This window comes from Aythya fuligula, chromosome 3 (genome assembly GCF_009819795.1).
Source record: "Aythya fuligula isolate bAytFul2 chromosome 3, bAytFul2.pri, whole genome shotgun sequence".
Lineage (NCBI taxonomy): Eukaryota > Metazoa > Chordata > Aves > Anseriformes > Anatidae > Aythya > Aythya fuligula.
The window spans coordinates 67,195,342-67,212,977 of NC_045561.1; the positions used below are offsets into that span (position 1 = coordinate 67,195,342).

The following is a 17,636-nucleotide window of genomic DNA, read 5'->3' on the forward strand; positions in this document are numbered from 1 at the left end:
CAAAAATTGTGGAAAATGCAGAAGAAATTTTGGCAACATCTGAAAAAGAAAGCAGACAAAGAATTTGTCTGGCATTGCCTGATGTATTCAGGACTATATGCTAAATAGACTAAATAAGCTAGAGCTCCAGTTGTTACTGAAAGACATTAACTCTACTGAAGAAACTCGTAAATGTATGATGTATTATAGCTGTTGAAAATTGAGCTGGAAACACAGAGTATTACTATAAGGATAGTGGCAGAATTTATTTGTATCATATATAGGTTGACCATTTATTTCTGAAGCATGTATTATTTTGATATTATCGCTAACACCAGTTCTAACATTTTTCTGGATTTCTGGATGCAGAGGGGAAAAGGAGAAGATAAGTGACAGTCAGGAGTTAGTCAACATTTCGATCCAGGTGTTGTTTTTCACATGCAGGACCTTGTTCTTTTATGTTATCTTTTCAGTACTTCTGCTTTCCTTTAGTAATGAATAATTTCCCTCTGCTTAATATCTAACCTAGAAAAGAAGGGGAAAACATGAATTTCGGAATGGTTAGAAAGCACTGCAGGCAAAGCAATTTAAAGTCAGGAGTTTCACTTAATTGCTATTAAAAACAAACTTTTAAACAAGGATTTTACTACAGAAATAAAGGATGCAATTATGTGTAATACATATATTTCCACTCCTTAGGCCAAAAGAAAATTGTGAATTTTCACCACTACTAACACAAAGTCCATCAATATTTAACCTGGGAGGGTTGTTTTGTGGAATAGTTTCCTGCTGCTTTGTGTATAATGTCTTTTTCTGTCAGCCTGGGCCACAGTCCGTCAGGGATGTTCTGGCACAGCATGCCCAAGGCGGCAGTCTTCCTTCCCCTCATCTGGGCTGCCCTATGACACAGAGCTGTCTCTCTGTAGGAGTGGGTCTCCAGCCATGAATGGCTGCTATTTTGTTTCCCTGATTCCTTTGAGCCATGCTGCCTTTTTTGGCACCTGGTGGGATTTCTCAGCTGGAGCTGGTTGTGACCACCACTGGCCCATGGTGGGCCACACTGGGCCCTTCTGTAATTTGTACCTCGTATGAACAGTAATCTCCAGTAATCTCCAACTCTGGTCCCTTCACACAAGCATAATGGAGAAGAAAAGGTAAAGAGAATGCATGTTTTTGTTTTTCTTATTAATTCTGCCATTTTCACTGAGGGAATTCAGGGCAGCTTTTCCAGGAAAAAAAAAAAAAATAGACCTTGCCTGTTTTCCTTCTAAGCTTTATATACTAGATGCAATATAGAAGGAAACTTATAGCCATTGAATTATATTCCAAGAGCCTGCTTTTGAAGTCAGAGCCACACCTGCAAAATGTTTAGCTAGTCTCATTTTCCAGCACTGCCTGAGTGAGGACATGCTGCTTCTCAGCACTTCACCCATCAGAGTTCTTACCTAGAAATAAAAGCACCAGACACGGGTATGTTCATCATGATGTGGATTTTGTTCTGTGAGGCATTCCTCTGTAGTGAGTGGCAGCGGTCATGGCACAGTGTCACTATCACTGTGTCTGTCCCACCATGTGCTGCGTGCAGGGGGCCTGCAACGAAGGCCACTACCCTGCCTTGCCCAAGGGTTTTGCTTTTTGACAACATGCCCAAGGGAGCCTCACAAGCTGGAGCTGTTGAATTTGTGCCAGCATGGGTTTGTTGATTAAAGTGTGGAGAAGGATGAACAAATACTCCTTGTAGCAGATGGCCCAGTGAACTACCAAAGTTGGTAGACTGGAATATGTTTTGTGCCCTATCTAATTAATCTGAACTTAACGAATATTAATGGTGGCAAGAATTGCAATGAAAAATGTATGTCAAAGTCCAAAGAATGGTAGAATGTGTTACCTGTAACTATTACTAGAATTAAGTATGCTTAAAAGCTGTGAGCAAGAATACTATGTCCCAAACTTCCTTTATCTTTAAAATATGCTTTGAGAAAGTTTAATGGTTTCAATTTGTGTCCTGACAGTTATGAAGAAATAAATACTTAATTCATGTGTTTTCATGCACCCCTGTTCTGCTCCAGCACTGAGGTCTGATAAGTGAAGTACATAGGTGTGCATTTGCAGGTTTTCTTCCCCCCCATTCTGATGTTCACATTTATCTGGTAGTTTCTGTTACTTCTGTACTGCTTTCCCAATGTGTTGCTTTGTTTATTGCTCATCACTTCTCTCTCAGATACATGGGTAATCTAGGAAGCAGATACATTAGAATGCTCTCCTTGAGCGTATTTAATTTCTTTGGTAAATCTGTAGTCATGTGTTTTAAATTTTGATGGGATTTTTTTCTTCCTCTGGGGAAGCCTGATCATGGTAAGACTTATGAAGAGGAGGACTTATTTTATTCTTGAACTGTCCAGTTAGGGTCTTGAGGAGAACATGAAGTGGTGTGCTCTTGGCTCTCCATCGTGGGTAATGCTCTGAAATACAACAAAGGTAGTTTGGAAGAAACTATTTGAAGTGTTGACTCTCACCTGCAGCAGTCTCTGTCAGCCATACAGTATATGTTAAATTCACAGGAATATTGTAAGCCGTAAAAAAAATTCTCGCCATTCTGTAAGAAACCTTGGGCCTTACAGTAAAAGACCAAAGTTCTAAAAGGTAGCAATTGCATTGGTGCAAGAAATGGGGAAAATCAAGGGATCTGTCAATTTAGAATGTCCTACATTTGTTTGTTAAAATTTTGGAACCTGTGGGCTTACAACAGAGAAAACTAGATGCCCTTTTCCCCTTCTTTCCATCCCATTTTAACTTTTCTTGACAATCTTAACTGTTTCTCCTGTCTTCAACTTGAGCAAAATAACACCTTCAAGTACAAGTAAGACATACAAGTTAGGCATTTTGCCCTTCTAAATAAACAATACTCTAAAGGAACAGTTTGCAGTCAAGAAAGAACAATCAGATTTCCTTTTAAATGTTGGTGTATGAAAAACACTGCATTTGCTACTTGTATAGAAAACTTAAACTTAATGAATCACTTCAGTAACTTATACAATTTCATAGTTGTTTCCATAAACATAAGTTTTGTTCTGGAGTTGTTCTGATTCCAGATAGCTGCATCATGGAATAAAGCTACTTTTTTTTTTTTTTTTACATAAAAAAAACAAACCACTATTTAAAGCTACTTTTCAACAGCAAAGAAGTTGCTGTTGAAACAGCAACTTCTTTGCTGTTGAAAAGAGATTCAGCATAGAAATATGAGAACAAGGACTAAAGCCCAGGTGTTTCCTCTCTAAGATAGTTGCCGTAACCATCATAATAACAAGTGTCTGTTTGTCTTCCAGTAAGCAACTCCAGCTGCAGATTTTGATAACAGTGCACTTAAGAGTAGTCTACAATACTTTATTTATTCCTGGCCTCCTGAAAGAAATAAAATTTGATTCATTTGGGGAAAACAAAAAACAGCAACAACAAAAAACACCACACATACACACAAAAAAAGACAAATGTATTTCAGATTGCAGAGATCCTGAGGAAAAATTCATCATGCTGTTATCCAACAACTGTGTGGTTGAGATGCAGTTTGAAGTTTTCCTCATTTTGGACAGCTGCATATTTTATAATCACTGCTTCAATTTAAGACTCAAGCAGTGATGCACTTCTGAATCTCCTATCTTCAATCACTCTTAGCATATTTTGGCAACTAATATTTATTTTTCAGATATTTTTCAAATTTTCTGTACATTCCATAGATCTTATTTTTTGAGGGAAAACAGTATAGAAAATGGAACAATCCGGTTTATATATTTTTCTTAGTCTCAAGGAACTGGGAAAGGCTTGGGGACAATCCTAAGTGTTTTTTTTTTTGGCATGTTATTGTCTTTAATCTTAATAAGGACAGTGGCATATGCTAGATTTTGTTTGTCAAAGTTTTACTTTCAAACAGTTTTTCTAGGTCATCCTAAAATGAAGGTAATGTGTTATAGATGGATAAGCTTTTCAGCTAAAGAAAAAAACACCTCCTCAAGATGGCTTTTAAGTGTATTTATACAAGGTCATTTAGAAATCAAGTATTAAACCCAAATAAGCTTCCATTAAATACATTAATTCATTTTCTGTAATACCATTTGAGGACATTTGAGGTAAATATGGCAAGTTTTTTTTATTTGAATTATAGTTACTAAAAGTACTATTTTCACAACCGTGTGGGCTCATAACTGCCATTTTCTCAGAGGTCACATACATTCTAGCTATTACTTCTTTTTGTCTTAGCAAGCATGTACCAGTTCTAGTCGTGATAAAGTACTTCAGTTTCCATATCTGTTCTGCCCTCAGGATCTCTGCTAGAGATAGCCAATAAGAAAATTCTGTGATTTTTTTTATTGTTGGATTTTATTTCATTTTCAAAGCAGGACAAACAAAATAAAGTAAAGCCAGACAAATCTAAAATTAGACATACCAAATATAACGCAATATGAGTCAAAATTATTTTTGTTACAAATTTTCCAGTTGGCTTTTTGTAGCCAACAATTAAAATAATCTGGAACATATGGAATTATTTTTTTTTTATCCCTTCTTGAGAGAAAATATTTTGCTCTAACCTTAAAATTTTGACATACTGTTTTGTAGAAAAAACACTATTGTTATTTCACATCATAACTTTATAAGAAAGATAATCAGCACATACTGTCTTACTGGATTTATTTTTTCACAATACTTGAAGTAATGAAGATCGTATAGAAGTGTTTCATAGAAGATGGAAATTTGAAAGATAATTTAGCTATCAGTAACAGTTGTCTCAGTTTGAACAATGTGTGTGTGTGTGTGTGTGTGTGTTAGGAGTGTTACCAAAAAATGTGATGAATATGAGATATTGTATAGTAAGCTATAATTTCTGTTCCTGTTAATTTCAGCATTGAGAAGTAATGTGGATCTTTTGCAGGGTCAAAAAAAGGAGGGATGATTAAACAGAGGTGACTGACATTATCTTCATTATCTTATCATTCTCTACTGGCCTGATTCTGCTGGAAATGATTAAAGCTGTGATTTTTACAATCTAAAAGTATCATAACAAAACATCACAGAAGTATTTTGTTGTTAAAATCTCTCAATGTTATGTTGTTAAACAAACACTATATGTTGGAAAAAGACTATATACAAAACAGAAGTAAATCTTCTGTATAGAAGAGGTTATAAAAATTTCTTTTAATACTTCCAAGTTACATTACATATTTTCCTGAAATCAAGACAGTTGATGTCTTGACATCAACTTTGACATCCAGTCATAACCAGGGAGAATATGTAGAGATAAAATACTATATTTATATTTTTATGCAATGTGCTTATGATAAGTAAATAATAATAAGAAATTTATATTAATATTTTTGATGAAGTGAAGTGAGCTATTTCAAATTTTAGAAACACTTAATTTAGGCCATGACCCTTCTGTAAATTAAATCCTAAGCAGAGATGCAATTTTTTCGCAGTTCAGTCTATTATATATGTTCAGGAAATGTAACGGTGAGCCTTGTTACTGCCAGTAAATATAGCATCCTCTAATGCAAGAAGGAAGTTAGCACAGCACAATACATCTGTTCTGCTAGTGTTAAAATAAACTGCTGCTTTGTAGGAGGCAGTCTTTACCCTGTCATTCTAAGACAGTTCAACAACTTAATATGCACTGTTGGTCACAGACCAGTCAATGATATGTACACAATGCCATGCGCTGTTGTGCTGCTATGAACAGCAATATTTTTGGAAAAATGTTTCTGCATCTACTTGCATTGTAAAAGTTAAGTAATTCAAAATAGGATTGTGAAGTATTGAAGAGGAATGCAATGACATAAGTCATTTAGTCATTGTCTTTTCTGCTGCATATGTATTTTGTTACCTGTATATACAAAACAGAAAAATTCAGTTAGTACTATCATACAGATTATCCAAGAATGTTCTACAATGCTGAAGTGATCCACAACTTAGTATGTGAATCTGATAGATTAGTTAGGAGACTGCCTACTCAGATTACAAATTCTTAGTCTGAGATATCACTTTAACTGAAGTAAAATAATTATATACATTCTTTGAAGAGGAATATCATAATTTCATGAAGGAAGATTTGTCTTTTGTAATGTAATCCTAACTGAGGCTGCTTACTGTCTGTTAATATTAAGGCAGAAGAAAGATGTGTGATAAGAATGTACTAAGAGTACAGAGACTTTTTTTTTTTTTTTTTTTTTTTTTTTAATACTTTTCTGTGTATCAGTGGCAGCATACTGAGAAGGGAGAGAAAATCAGAAAATTTCAAATGTTTGTAGTAAGTTGTCCTGCTAGCAAATCAGGTTCTTGTTTTGATAATTTTCTTTTCCTTTGACTCCTCTATTTTCTTTAAGGCCTTATTCGATTACAAGAGCTCATCAAGGCTCCGTCACGGTACAACCTGAGACTAAAAATCCGTCAGTTACCAGCTGACACGAAAGATGCAAAGCCATTGCTAAAGGAGATGAAAAGAGGCAAGGAATTCCATGTAATCTTTGACTGCAGCCATGAAATGGCAGCAGGCATCTTAAAACAGGTAATCCTCATTTTGCTTTAGATAGCCTAATCTTCATCCCTAATACATACAAATATTATCTAGTCTTAATGGCATTTAACAAGCAGTAGAAGTGCATGTTAGTTTTACTGAGGCCTAGCTGAAAGTCAGCCAAGGCTTTCAGAGATAATTTTATTGGTGACTCTAATGGTAGCTGCTTTCATTATATATATATATATATATATATATTTTTTTTTTCTTTTTTTCTTTTTAAAGATACAGATTGATTGTTCCATGTGTGGGGGAAAGGTATTTTACAATGCATTTTACAGAGGAAAGACACATCAGAAGATGTGTCAGTGTTACAACTATGAAGAGTTGGGGAATTGATTAAAACCATTTTATTAATTGGTTTTAAATACTTGTTTAGAGTTGTTTTTTTTTTTTTTTTTTTTTTGTAAAATGGCTTTTTTTTTTCTTTTTTCCTTTTTTTTTTTTTTTTTTTCAGTTGAAGCTTCTAAGTTGTGGGCATCAGGTAGTGATATTTGAATAGTATATTACCAAATGAACACATTGTGATCCACTGAAAGGATAAAACTAACAGATATTTTTAGAACCATATTCTCCTACATTACTATAAGGACTGTAAAGAATCTGAATACATTTGGATAGGTGCTTTCAAGTGTTAGTTGTGTTGCATAGTGTTAGCTGTGTTGCATACAAGTAAGATGAGTAAGCAAGATACAGCAGAATACCAAATACTTACAGTCTTTATATTGCAGAATCAGAATCCAGTGGTGTCTTCCAAGGAAAGGTATACAGTGGTATACGAAGGATGTAGCTCATAAAAAAAGCTTACTGTAACCCTGAAGTGTGCAAAAACGCATGCCTTTGCATATCTCCTTTAGCTTTGTGAGTGAGTTCCAAAGACTGGAAATTCCTCAGATGCTGTTTTTCTTTCCCCCTTTTTTTTTTTTTTTTATATTTCTTAATTGAGTTATAATTTGCAGTAATGACAAGAAAAATACCTAAAACAAAATAATATTGTACATTTCTAATGCACAGCTTTTAGTGACTTTAATATTGTTTATATTGTGTTTGCTGTCATACTGAATAATTTAGTTTGAAAAACCAACTAAATACTAAATACAACCTCTAAGATTTGAAAAAAAAATAAATTCATTTAAAGGTACTTTGGGGTACTGTTTTGGGTACAATTAAACATAATAGTAAACATACATGCATACTATCATTTGTTACTTTATTATGCATTGATTAAAATACTCCTATTAATTCCTAGTCACCACATCTGCTGGTGGTTTTTGCTCTTCACTTAACATAAGCCAGCCTAATTAATTCGTTTCATCCAAATCATTAAATGTATGTTTAATTATTTTAACATCTTAAAAGTGCAGATGGAAAATACGTATTAAAGGCATTACAAAGCTCCAGTACTAAAAATAACTCCATCAATGTATGTTATTTATACTGCACCTAGTCCTTTTCAGGTGAAAAGAGATTTTTCTTTCAAAAAATAAAACATTGTGAAAAAAAATAGGAGAAGAAAATAAAAAATATTATAGGAATGAGGAAGAAAATAAAATGCATTCTGTAATTAATCATGTCCCAAGACTCAACAATGAGCATTAAATTTCTTTAAGTCAAACTATAAGCTGTTTTTATCAAGCCTCTCCTTTCACCCTAAAGGTTATAGAAAGAAGTTAAATGAACAATTCTTTCATGAGTGTTTAGATCTTTTTACAATTTCTGTAATCTTTTACTGTAATCTGTAGTCTAATTTTCCATCCAGCACCAATATTGCAATGTTTTAAGTATGTCTAAAATTGGTAATTCTGGAGCTGAGTATGAGCTCCTGCTATCAAAATTGACAAAAAGTATGTTAAGACAATTTGTTATTTAGAGATATAATTCCAAAAGCACTGTGTATGGTTGTTTACTAAAAATGTTAATATATAAAAAAAGGTCTTTATTTATATAAAGATTCATTTGAAAACCATGAATTAAGCAAATTTTGTGGGAGAAATGGAAGGAAGAACTTGGGGAGACATGACAAGGGATTTAATTTTGGGAGGGATTGGAAGGATTAAGAGTGAAGTTGGCTGGAATAAAAACAGGTTGGAAATATAGAAAAAAACAAACAACAACACAGTACTTTGAGAGGCCAGTGAAAAGACAATTACTGTTTTTTGGCCAAAAATACATTATGGAATGCAAGAGAAATTCCCACCATTCAGACCACATAATTAAATCAAGGCAAATCTCAGGGGTAACTGCATCTCCGGGGAAACAGGGAAGGAAGACAATATTTAAATAGTTAGTGGAAGCACTGGAATAATGAAGGCAGAGCATTGACAATGTTTTCAAGACGAAAAAGGATTGATGTCTTTTGAAAAGTGAGGAAAGTGAGAGAAAAAACCTGGAAAGGAGACTATACCAGAACACAGAATAATGAATATTCTTATGGAGAGATTGTTTGGAGAATGAAAGTCCCCTTATAAGCAGATAAGGTACAGAAGTTGCTATGTATTCTGCTAGTGAAACTTTGAATCAGGAGTATTTTCTTTCACGGTTGGAATAATGTACATCTAAAGCATAAGCTTGAGTCCTTGTATTAAATGTACAAGTGTTTTAAATATAGGGAAAAAGATACCTTAGCTTGATTTAAAAAAAATATATTTTTTTTTTCATTTTTTTTTTTTTTTAAAGCTAGCTGTGTTTGGTGTTATATGGCTTCTAATGAAGTTGTAATATTTCTCATGAGATAATGGTTTTCCTGTGTTAAGCAGAATTTAAATTGCTGTTGGTAGACTATACTACAGTTCTATATACAGGTAAAGACATCCTTTGGCAAAAACTGTAACAACACTTTTCCAATCTTGTCAAAGATAAAAAAAAAAATCTGATCTGCAGCTGCCTTTTCAAATTTGTTTTAGCTTTTCACTTTTATTTGAAAAAGAACATACAAACTAGTCATTTTCTCAGACAATGTTGCAAGTAAAAAAGCTCTCACTGCCTTCAAAACCAATAATTCTTTTGTATACAGATTCTGCTATTGTGACAATTGTATAATTATTGCCATCAGTGCATTTGAGGAGGTATAACTGGTAGAAACTTGGCAAAGAATTCTGTTTGTAATTCTGCGGAGGGAAGAGAATATTCCTTATTGTTTGTATATATATATATATATATTTTACAGTGATAAAATTAAGTAAAAATTACTATAGGTACTTAAATGCTTTCATAAATCATACTAGACTATTGTTGCTTTTAAGCAGAGTAAGAAGATATTGTCTACCTGTGTCTGCTTTCTGGGTGAAACTGTCTGTAATGAATAGTGATGAGACATCCCTTGCTCATTACTTTAAAAGCATATCTACAAATATTTATTCTTATACTGTTAATGAAAAAGTATGAAGTTTTAAAATGATCAGTGACTATTTGATAATGCAAAGTTAGAAAGACAAATTAAGTTGCTATGTATTCTGCTAGTGAAACTTTGAATCAGGAGTATTTTCTTTAATGGTTGGAAAAATGTACATCTAAAGCATAAGCTTGGGTCCTTGTTTTAAATGCACAATATTGTTCATCAAAATAGAAAAACATATCCTATCAGGTTATTCCTTTTAAGGGGAGGGTTCAATAATGAATGAAAATATTATCAACTCAAAATTTGTGTGGCAACTTAATGCACCCATTAGTATGTAAAACTATAAGCCTTTTTCACATTTACTGTACTAAACAGTCTAATAATATTCTTTCTATCAGAAGATCTGCTTCATAAATTCCTTTAATAGTCAGTAATCTGCTCTAGCTGCTAGGAAATGACTTGCTTGACCTAATTTTAGTACAATTCCAACCCTGTAGTCTGATCCCAGTAGTGTTCTTCTGCAGCTTTTCATTTACCATGTAAGTGTGATAAAATGGATTGTGTGTCCTCAGAAACATTAATCTTTTGTTTATTTTTTTAAGGCTTTAGCTATGGGAATGATGACAGAATACTATCACTATATCTTTACCACACTGGTAAGTGGCTTATAAAAACATATGGTGACATCTAACAAAGATGTCACTTTCCTTAATTATATTACCTTACAAAGTGAAAAAAAAGTCTCTCTGGATTGGAGTGTAAGTACATGATGTTTTCTCTGTTGAGTTTTCTTACTTTCAATGAAAACTCATCAGAATGGTTTAATTATTGTTCAACAGCATGCCTGGCAAACTGACAGACCTGAGAGAACAACTGACTGTAGTATTACAGTTTAAAACTTTAACAAAATAATTTGTGAAGCTCATTAGAACTGTAAAGACAAAATACCCTTTGCAAGTCTCTCTCTTACTTTAGAAGGTTAAATTGTGCTATCACCTATGGATTCAGGGTTGCATGAAATGAAACTTCCCTCATTAATCCTAGGTTTTCTGTCTTTTGCTGTTGGTGAAAATTGCTTCTTTGAGTGGTATGCTGTCCATACATACCATGCATTTAATTTTTATTCTTAAAGCTATATTTAAAAAACAGAGTTTCTGTCATTCTTATTTCCTTATTGGAACATTAGCTGTTTTAGAAGGGACAGGGATTATATGCATTTGGAATTATCAAAGAATACTTTAAAGTGTGCAGACAGATTATAGATTTTGATTTTCCAATGTATCTTTGGAACATGCATCAGAAATTAGTTGTTTTGATATATTAATTGCTTCTTACCTTATATGTTGAAAGTCCTGTCAAATAAATTTTCAAGTCACAGTGTTTTTAGCAGTCTTCTGCATGCTCTCCTATGATTGATTCAGGATCTAATGCTGTAGCTCATTATATGCCAACCTGTGTGTTTCTGTAATATATGGATATAATATTGTTTTGTACATTTATTATATTCCAGAGTAAACATGAATGTGTTTGGAATAAATAATTACACATGGGGTTGCGAGTTTTTTTCACAGCAAAAATAGAGAGCTTTTAAAGGGAAAGATGTAACATAGTTATAGTTATTGTCGGTCTTTCCTTCACAATAGAATATTTTGTTTCTTTAGAAAGAGGACAGGAGTTAGGTTATTCGTAAATGTATAACTTAAAAGCACTTTAGCACCTGTAGCACCTTAGGTGTCATGGAAAATGTTATTATAATTACTAGCTATAATTGAAAATGATTAGAGACTGCTTGATTTTGGGGAGGCTCAGTGTCAACAATGAATAATGAATTATACTCTGGTTTTCCATAGTACATATTATATTTTCTTCAGTTCTAGTTAGTAAGTAAATGGATTCAGACAAATACTACACCCAACACTACCATTTAATGGAAATTTAAACTGTATTATACAGCCAACAAGAAAAAAATAAAAATAAATTAAAAACAAAGTTTAAATGATTTTGAGAATGTCTGTGTTCAATGAAACTAAAAATATGTTACGGAACAGTAGTGTCTGTGATTATGTCACCTCATTATATCACTTCAAAATTTTACTTAAAAGGAAACAAAAAATAAGAAGTAAACCAAATGAGAATTTGTTTTGGTTCAGCTAAGAGTTGTCATGACTGTTTTGTTAATCTTTTTTTTTTTTTTTTTAATTTTATTTATTTATTTATTTATTTTAATCTAATTAAAACTTGATCTTTTACCTGAATTTCCTATTGTCTACTTTATTTCTAAGGTTTCTATCAAAGGACTGGAATAATCATGAGTTTAGTTGCTTGATCCAAAATTTGATTTTCTTCTTTTTATTCATTTATGTTTGCCTCTGTGTGTGCTGAAGGGAGGTAAATATACATACGTGTACATACATATATATTAAAATTACATCAATTGGCAAAGGTTATGCTTGTAGAGAGAAATTACTAATCAAAGATATGTCTGTTTGGAAGTATGATTGATAAATGTGAAGAATGCTTTTGGTTAAATGTAAACAATAATCAAAAACTGCAAGAAGTGTGAAGGCCATGTACATTCTCCCCATCCCCCACTCTTATTTTAGTGGTTAAAGGTCAACATATTAAAGTTTCATAGTGACTGAAAATAAAAGGAAACTGTTCTGTTTCTTTTTATCATTTAAAGTATGTTTTGGTAAGCCAAAGAAGAAATGATTAGTAATAGTATTTGTAGCAATTATTAATAAAATTTATGCCTACTGGAACATTTCTGACTAATAGGAGATATAGTTCTGCAACTGAACTTACCCTAAACAGGCTTTTTTTTTTTTTTTTCTCCAGGACCTGTTTGCCTTGGATGTGGAGCCCTATCGGTATAGCGGTGTTAACATGACAGGATTCAGAATTCTAAACACGGAAAATAGCCAGGTGTCATCTATCATTGAAAAGTGGTCTATGGAGAGATTGCAAGCACCTCCTAAACCTGATTCAGGTTTGCTGGATGGATTTATGACGGTATGAATATCACTGTTTAGTGTTCCTGTCAAAGGAAAAAATTCATTTCTGTGACTAAAATTGTTTAGAGGCATGAGGCCAAATATTACTTTAATCTTTATTCAAACAGTTGCTGGGGTGTTTGTTTTAATATTCTGTAGACTGAAAACATAGCATATCAACTTTATTAAAAAATCACACATACTGTATTTTTCTAAATGATAATACCACATTGTAAATGTATTAATTCAGTCTGTATTTCCCTTCTTGGCAAAAGTAGTGTGGCATCATGTCAAATCCCAACAAAAATCAAGCTAAATCACAATGTCTCCTCAATATTTAATTATTTTATTCATTTAGGTATTTCTTTCATAATGATGTTTACTTTTTTAGTAAATGAAATTTTTATTATTTCCCTTCTGCATAATCCTTTTTTATTTATTTACTTTTTTTAAATGGAAAGTATAAAGAATTTCATCTTTCTAGTTTCTGCACAATGTCCAGTTTCTGCACATTAATGTAAATAGTATGATATATATATATATTTTTTCCCTTCCATTGCAATTATTCTGGTCTCTTTAGTTACTGAAAATCAAAATCACCTTCATGCAAGTAAACTTTCATTGCTGGGTTTTAAGTGGCTTTCTGTTCATTAGTTAAAATTAAATCTAATATTATAGTGGTAAGGAAGGATTTATTTGAAAACATATCCTGCATTCGGACCAATTTAATTTTCAAATTTATTAGAAGTTATTGCAATGTATTTATCTAATTTTCCACTTCGTCTGGATCAGGGGTGATGTGTAACACCTTTGCTGACAGAGTTCTACTGCTCTTTAGATTTTTAGAAGCCTTTTCAGATTCAAATATTTCATATTTGAAAAAATGCTAGGCTCTGTTCCTTGAAGATTGATATCAGATTTATATAACAGTTGTTTAGATTGTGTTAGATGAGTCATGTAACATAAGTAATCTCGTGAATGTTTTTTTCTGTTGATAACATATAAAGATTTAATGGATATTGCTACTAAATTACACTTGATATGAGTTTTTAAAAGTTAATTTTCTTTTTGTCTTTTTTTTTTAGAAAATTAACTTTTAAAACAAAAATATTTTATTTTATTGTTATTAATAGTGTACTGAAAATGAAAATTGGAAACATTTTAAAAATTAACTTATGCAATAGTTTCATTGTGTTGCACTTCTGAAGTATTGTATGATGGGATCTGTAAAGTTTCATTGTTAATTTCTCTAAATAATTTCAAATAAGCAAATGAACATGCCAATATTTTAGAAATGTTTGAAGAATATATGTAGTTCATATAGAGCTGATGCTTTGAAGTCATTGCTTCATGCTTCCATTTTGCATTAACTCTTTAATTTGACTTTTACCCTTTTCAACATAAAAATTTTAGCAGTTCATCTCGCTCACTGGAGTTGTATATTTTATGCTTTGATCACAGATGTAATTGACCTCAAACCTTTGGATGGTTTGAGTGCAAACAATAGTTGTATTACCATGGTCAAAAAAGCCACACAGCGATAAAGATTGGAATAGAGTTCTGTGGGCCAATCACATGTTTTTCATCTTGTGGTGCTCTAAAGAAAGTGTCACTCTCAGAAAAGATTCTGGTGTAAGGCAGAAGCTTATTATAGCTAGTGTACTGCATAAGACGATACGTTACAACATTACTTTCCAGACAGAAGAGGATAAATAAGTGCATGAAAAGCATACAGGATTATTTTCTGGAACCCTCTTTGTACTTCTAAGTGGTTTCTGTAGTAACCACAAAAACCAAGTATTCACACAGAATGTTGTGAATATTTTAGAGGAAATGTTTATGGAGACGAAGCATCTAAATGCAGTTTGATTGCCTGGGTTTTAGATACCTGAGAAATGCAGATAACATTTAAAGGTTACTTAAAGGCCTAATAATTTTGATAAATTTTAGGTACTTAAAGAGCTTTTATAATCTAGCTTTTAGATACAGAAAAGGCATACACAAGATGTAAGTTTTAAAATAAATGTCTATAGAAGACATAAAAGTAATTTATGTCATGACACTGTTGCACAAAGTTCTTCCTGTGCTCAGTAGAATAAAATAAGTCATTTTATTGATTTACTGTCAATAGTTCTTAGGTTTGTCAAATTTGACTGACATTGCACTGTGGTTAATGTGTATTTAAAGTCAGAAATGCACTGAGGAATTAAAGGTGCTGCACTAATTGCTGCTGAGGAATACTGTATGTAAATGATATGGGCCGAAATAGGAAAGTTTTATTTTCAGAGGTTGATGACAGCTTATTCAGTAAAATAGTAGCAAAAACCTGCTGGTTTTTAATGGGTTAATTTAGCTTGAGCCAACTAGCTAGATGCCATTTAACAAGATGTTTAAACACCTGAAACTCCAGTTTGCCAAATGAAAAACTAAGGTTTGTATTTCTCTGAGTAGAGACCTCAGGCAAATCTGATTAGTTTCCAGAGGTGTAAAACCAGGCAGTTTTGGATCACAAAGTTTATAAGCTCAGTTGGTTGTGTTGTGTCCTTCTTCCACTTTTCTACTATGTGCAAATCAGTGTAGCCATCTTGCCAGAGTTGGAACTGTGAATTTAACTCTGACATTTAATCATATTTATTGCAACATTTTGCTATTTGTAATTCATAGAGTTCCGTTTTTTTTTTTTTTTTTTTTTTTTTTTTTTTTTTTTCTGTTTTAAAGCTGTTTTCCACAGACATATGTAAATCTCTTATTAGGATGTTATTTTCCTCATAATCTGACCTGTAGTATACCAACATGATGAAAAGGGGGTATAAAATTTCATCTTGTAACTTTATAAGATTCCAAGTTATAATTCCAAGTATGGAGCCTATTGATTTCAATTAGGGCAGTTTTTCCTTTGTTTCCAGGCTGATGCTCAGGACAGGTCTGGGAAAGGTGATGCTTTAGCATACCTGAAAAGATTAGTGGCAACAAACAAAATTTCCAGCACATTACACTCTAGTTATTGGGTTTCTGAACTTCCTTTGTGTGGGCTTTGGAAAAAAAAAATCACCTGCTTAATAAATGATAAAATATTTAAACATTCTATTATTTAATAAATAATAATTCTGTAAATCTGTTCTGTGATGTAGGACAGTAACCACAGAAGAACCAGCTTTGTTCTTTATGTTTCTCAGGCGAGTCTGGAAGTATTTCAGTAAATATTCAGAATTTGAATGTGTTGTGTCAGAATATATACATATTTTCTTTACACAAGCTTCTTGTGATAAAAGGTTTGCTTGTTTATTCATAAGAATCAAATATGCATGGTTTCTAGTAAGGTCTAAGTTGGTGACTTTCACACAGTAGAACTGTGTGAATATGATGATTTTAATATGATACATAGAAATCCTGTGGAAGGTTCAGTGATTTTCTTTTATTGAAGTGGCTTTTATATCATGACTAAAATATTAAGAGATTTCATTTATACTTTTGATAGTTCTTTCGTATTTATTATTTGGTCCAATGAAAATCAAAGTGGTTCTTTCTTATCCTTTTGCTATATTTGTACCTCTATCATACATATAGCATAAATACATGTGCACATGTGGTTTAGCTTAATAAGCCAGTTAAAAGATTATATTATTTTCTGTAATCTGTAATTTTTTTTTCTGAGTATCTCAGCGGTCTTGAATTTAAAAATGCTCTGATTATTGTTTTTGTATGATCACAGAATCATATGATCAATGAGTTGAATTGGAAGGGACCTTAAGGATCATTTGGTTCCAGCTCTCTGACTTGGACAGGGACACTCCCTACTCTTTGTCCTCTCAGACTTTACAAATGGGTTGATTTTTAGTGTGTTTATGTGGGTATGTGCAAAAGTATGATGATAGATTAATGTATGTAGACTTGTGCTTCTGTGGTCTTGAAAGTATTTCAACACTGCAGATTGCAATTCAGAAGCAGAGAGACTGAAACTAGTCTGAAACAGAGGGAATCTTTGACTTGGAATAAAAATATATTTTTTCTTCTAGAAAAATGAATTTATAGTGTAAGTCTAAAAAATAAGAATTAAATAAAAATATGTATTTTATGTAACTAGGTTTTATTTCATAAAAAGTTTTGGTTTTGCAAGGGTTCATTCTGATTTAGCCTGGAGAAAAAATTGGATTTTAGATTTTCCTGCAAGACAGAAAGAAAAAAAATCTTAGTAATGATTACTGAGTATTTTTGTTAAATTCAAACAGTGCTGTCATCTATGCTGTATTAATAAAAGAATATTCTGTAGAACAGAGGAATAATGCACAATTTTCAAGAAAATTTGCCTTGGTATACCTGACTCAACATCAAGTCAGTCAAAGTGGCATACACTGAGAAAGAAGAAACCAAACCAAACCAAACCAAAACCACAATAGAACAGCATAAACGCACTCCTGCATTTATATATGACAGTCATCATTCAGACCAAGCAAAGCAGAACGTGCATAGTGATGGAAGTTCAGAATTCTTCTACTGTACAGCTATTAATCTTCCACAGTGTTTTATGCCTCGAGTCAGAAGTTAGGATTTATAATTAAGATGACCTAACAAGTTCAGCTTCTTCATTAACATAAAGTGTTCTGTACTAATTACTTTTGCATATCATTCGATTTAGCTATCTGCTTTCATCTTATGTAGGAAGGAGTTTGCTTTTTTCTGTTCAGATTATTAATTCCATGCTTTAATATTCACTTTAGTAGCTTTATATGGCAGGTGCAGGAAAGCACTGTGGTACTTGAGAATG

The 17,636-nt window shown here is 32.5% G+C and overlaps 1 protein-coding gene across 2 annotated transcripts in view; it reads left to right on the forward strand.

Moving 5' to 3' along the window:
* The window catches only part of GRIK2 (glutamate ionotropic receptor kainate type subunit 2), a 394,781-nt gene that overhangs the window by 150,736 nt on the left and 226,409 nt on the right, over positions 1-17,636 (forward strand). For both annotated transcript variants that reach the window (XM_032184252.1, XM_032184253.1), the window contains exons 5-7: positions 6,351-6,532; positions 10,481-10,534; positions 12,717-12,890. In XM_032184252.1, coding sequence (XP_032040143.1) covers positions 6,351-6,532; positions 10,481-10,534; positions 12,717-12,890 — 410 coding nt within the window. The remainder of the gene's footprint in view (positions 1-6,350; positions 6,533-10,480; positions 10,535-12,716; positions 12,891-17,636) is intronic.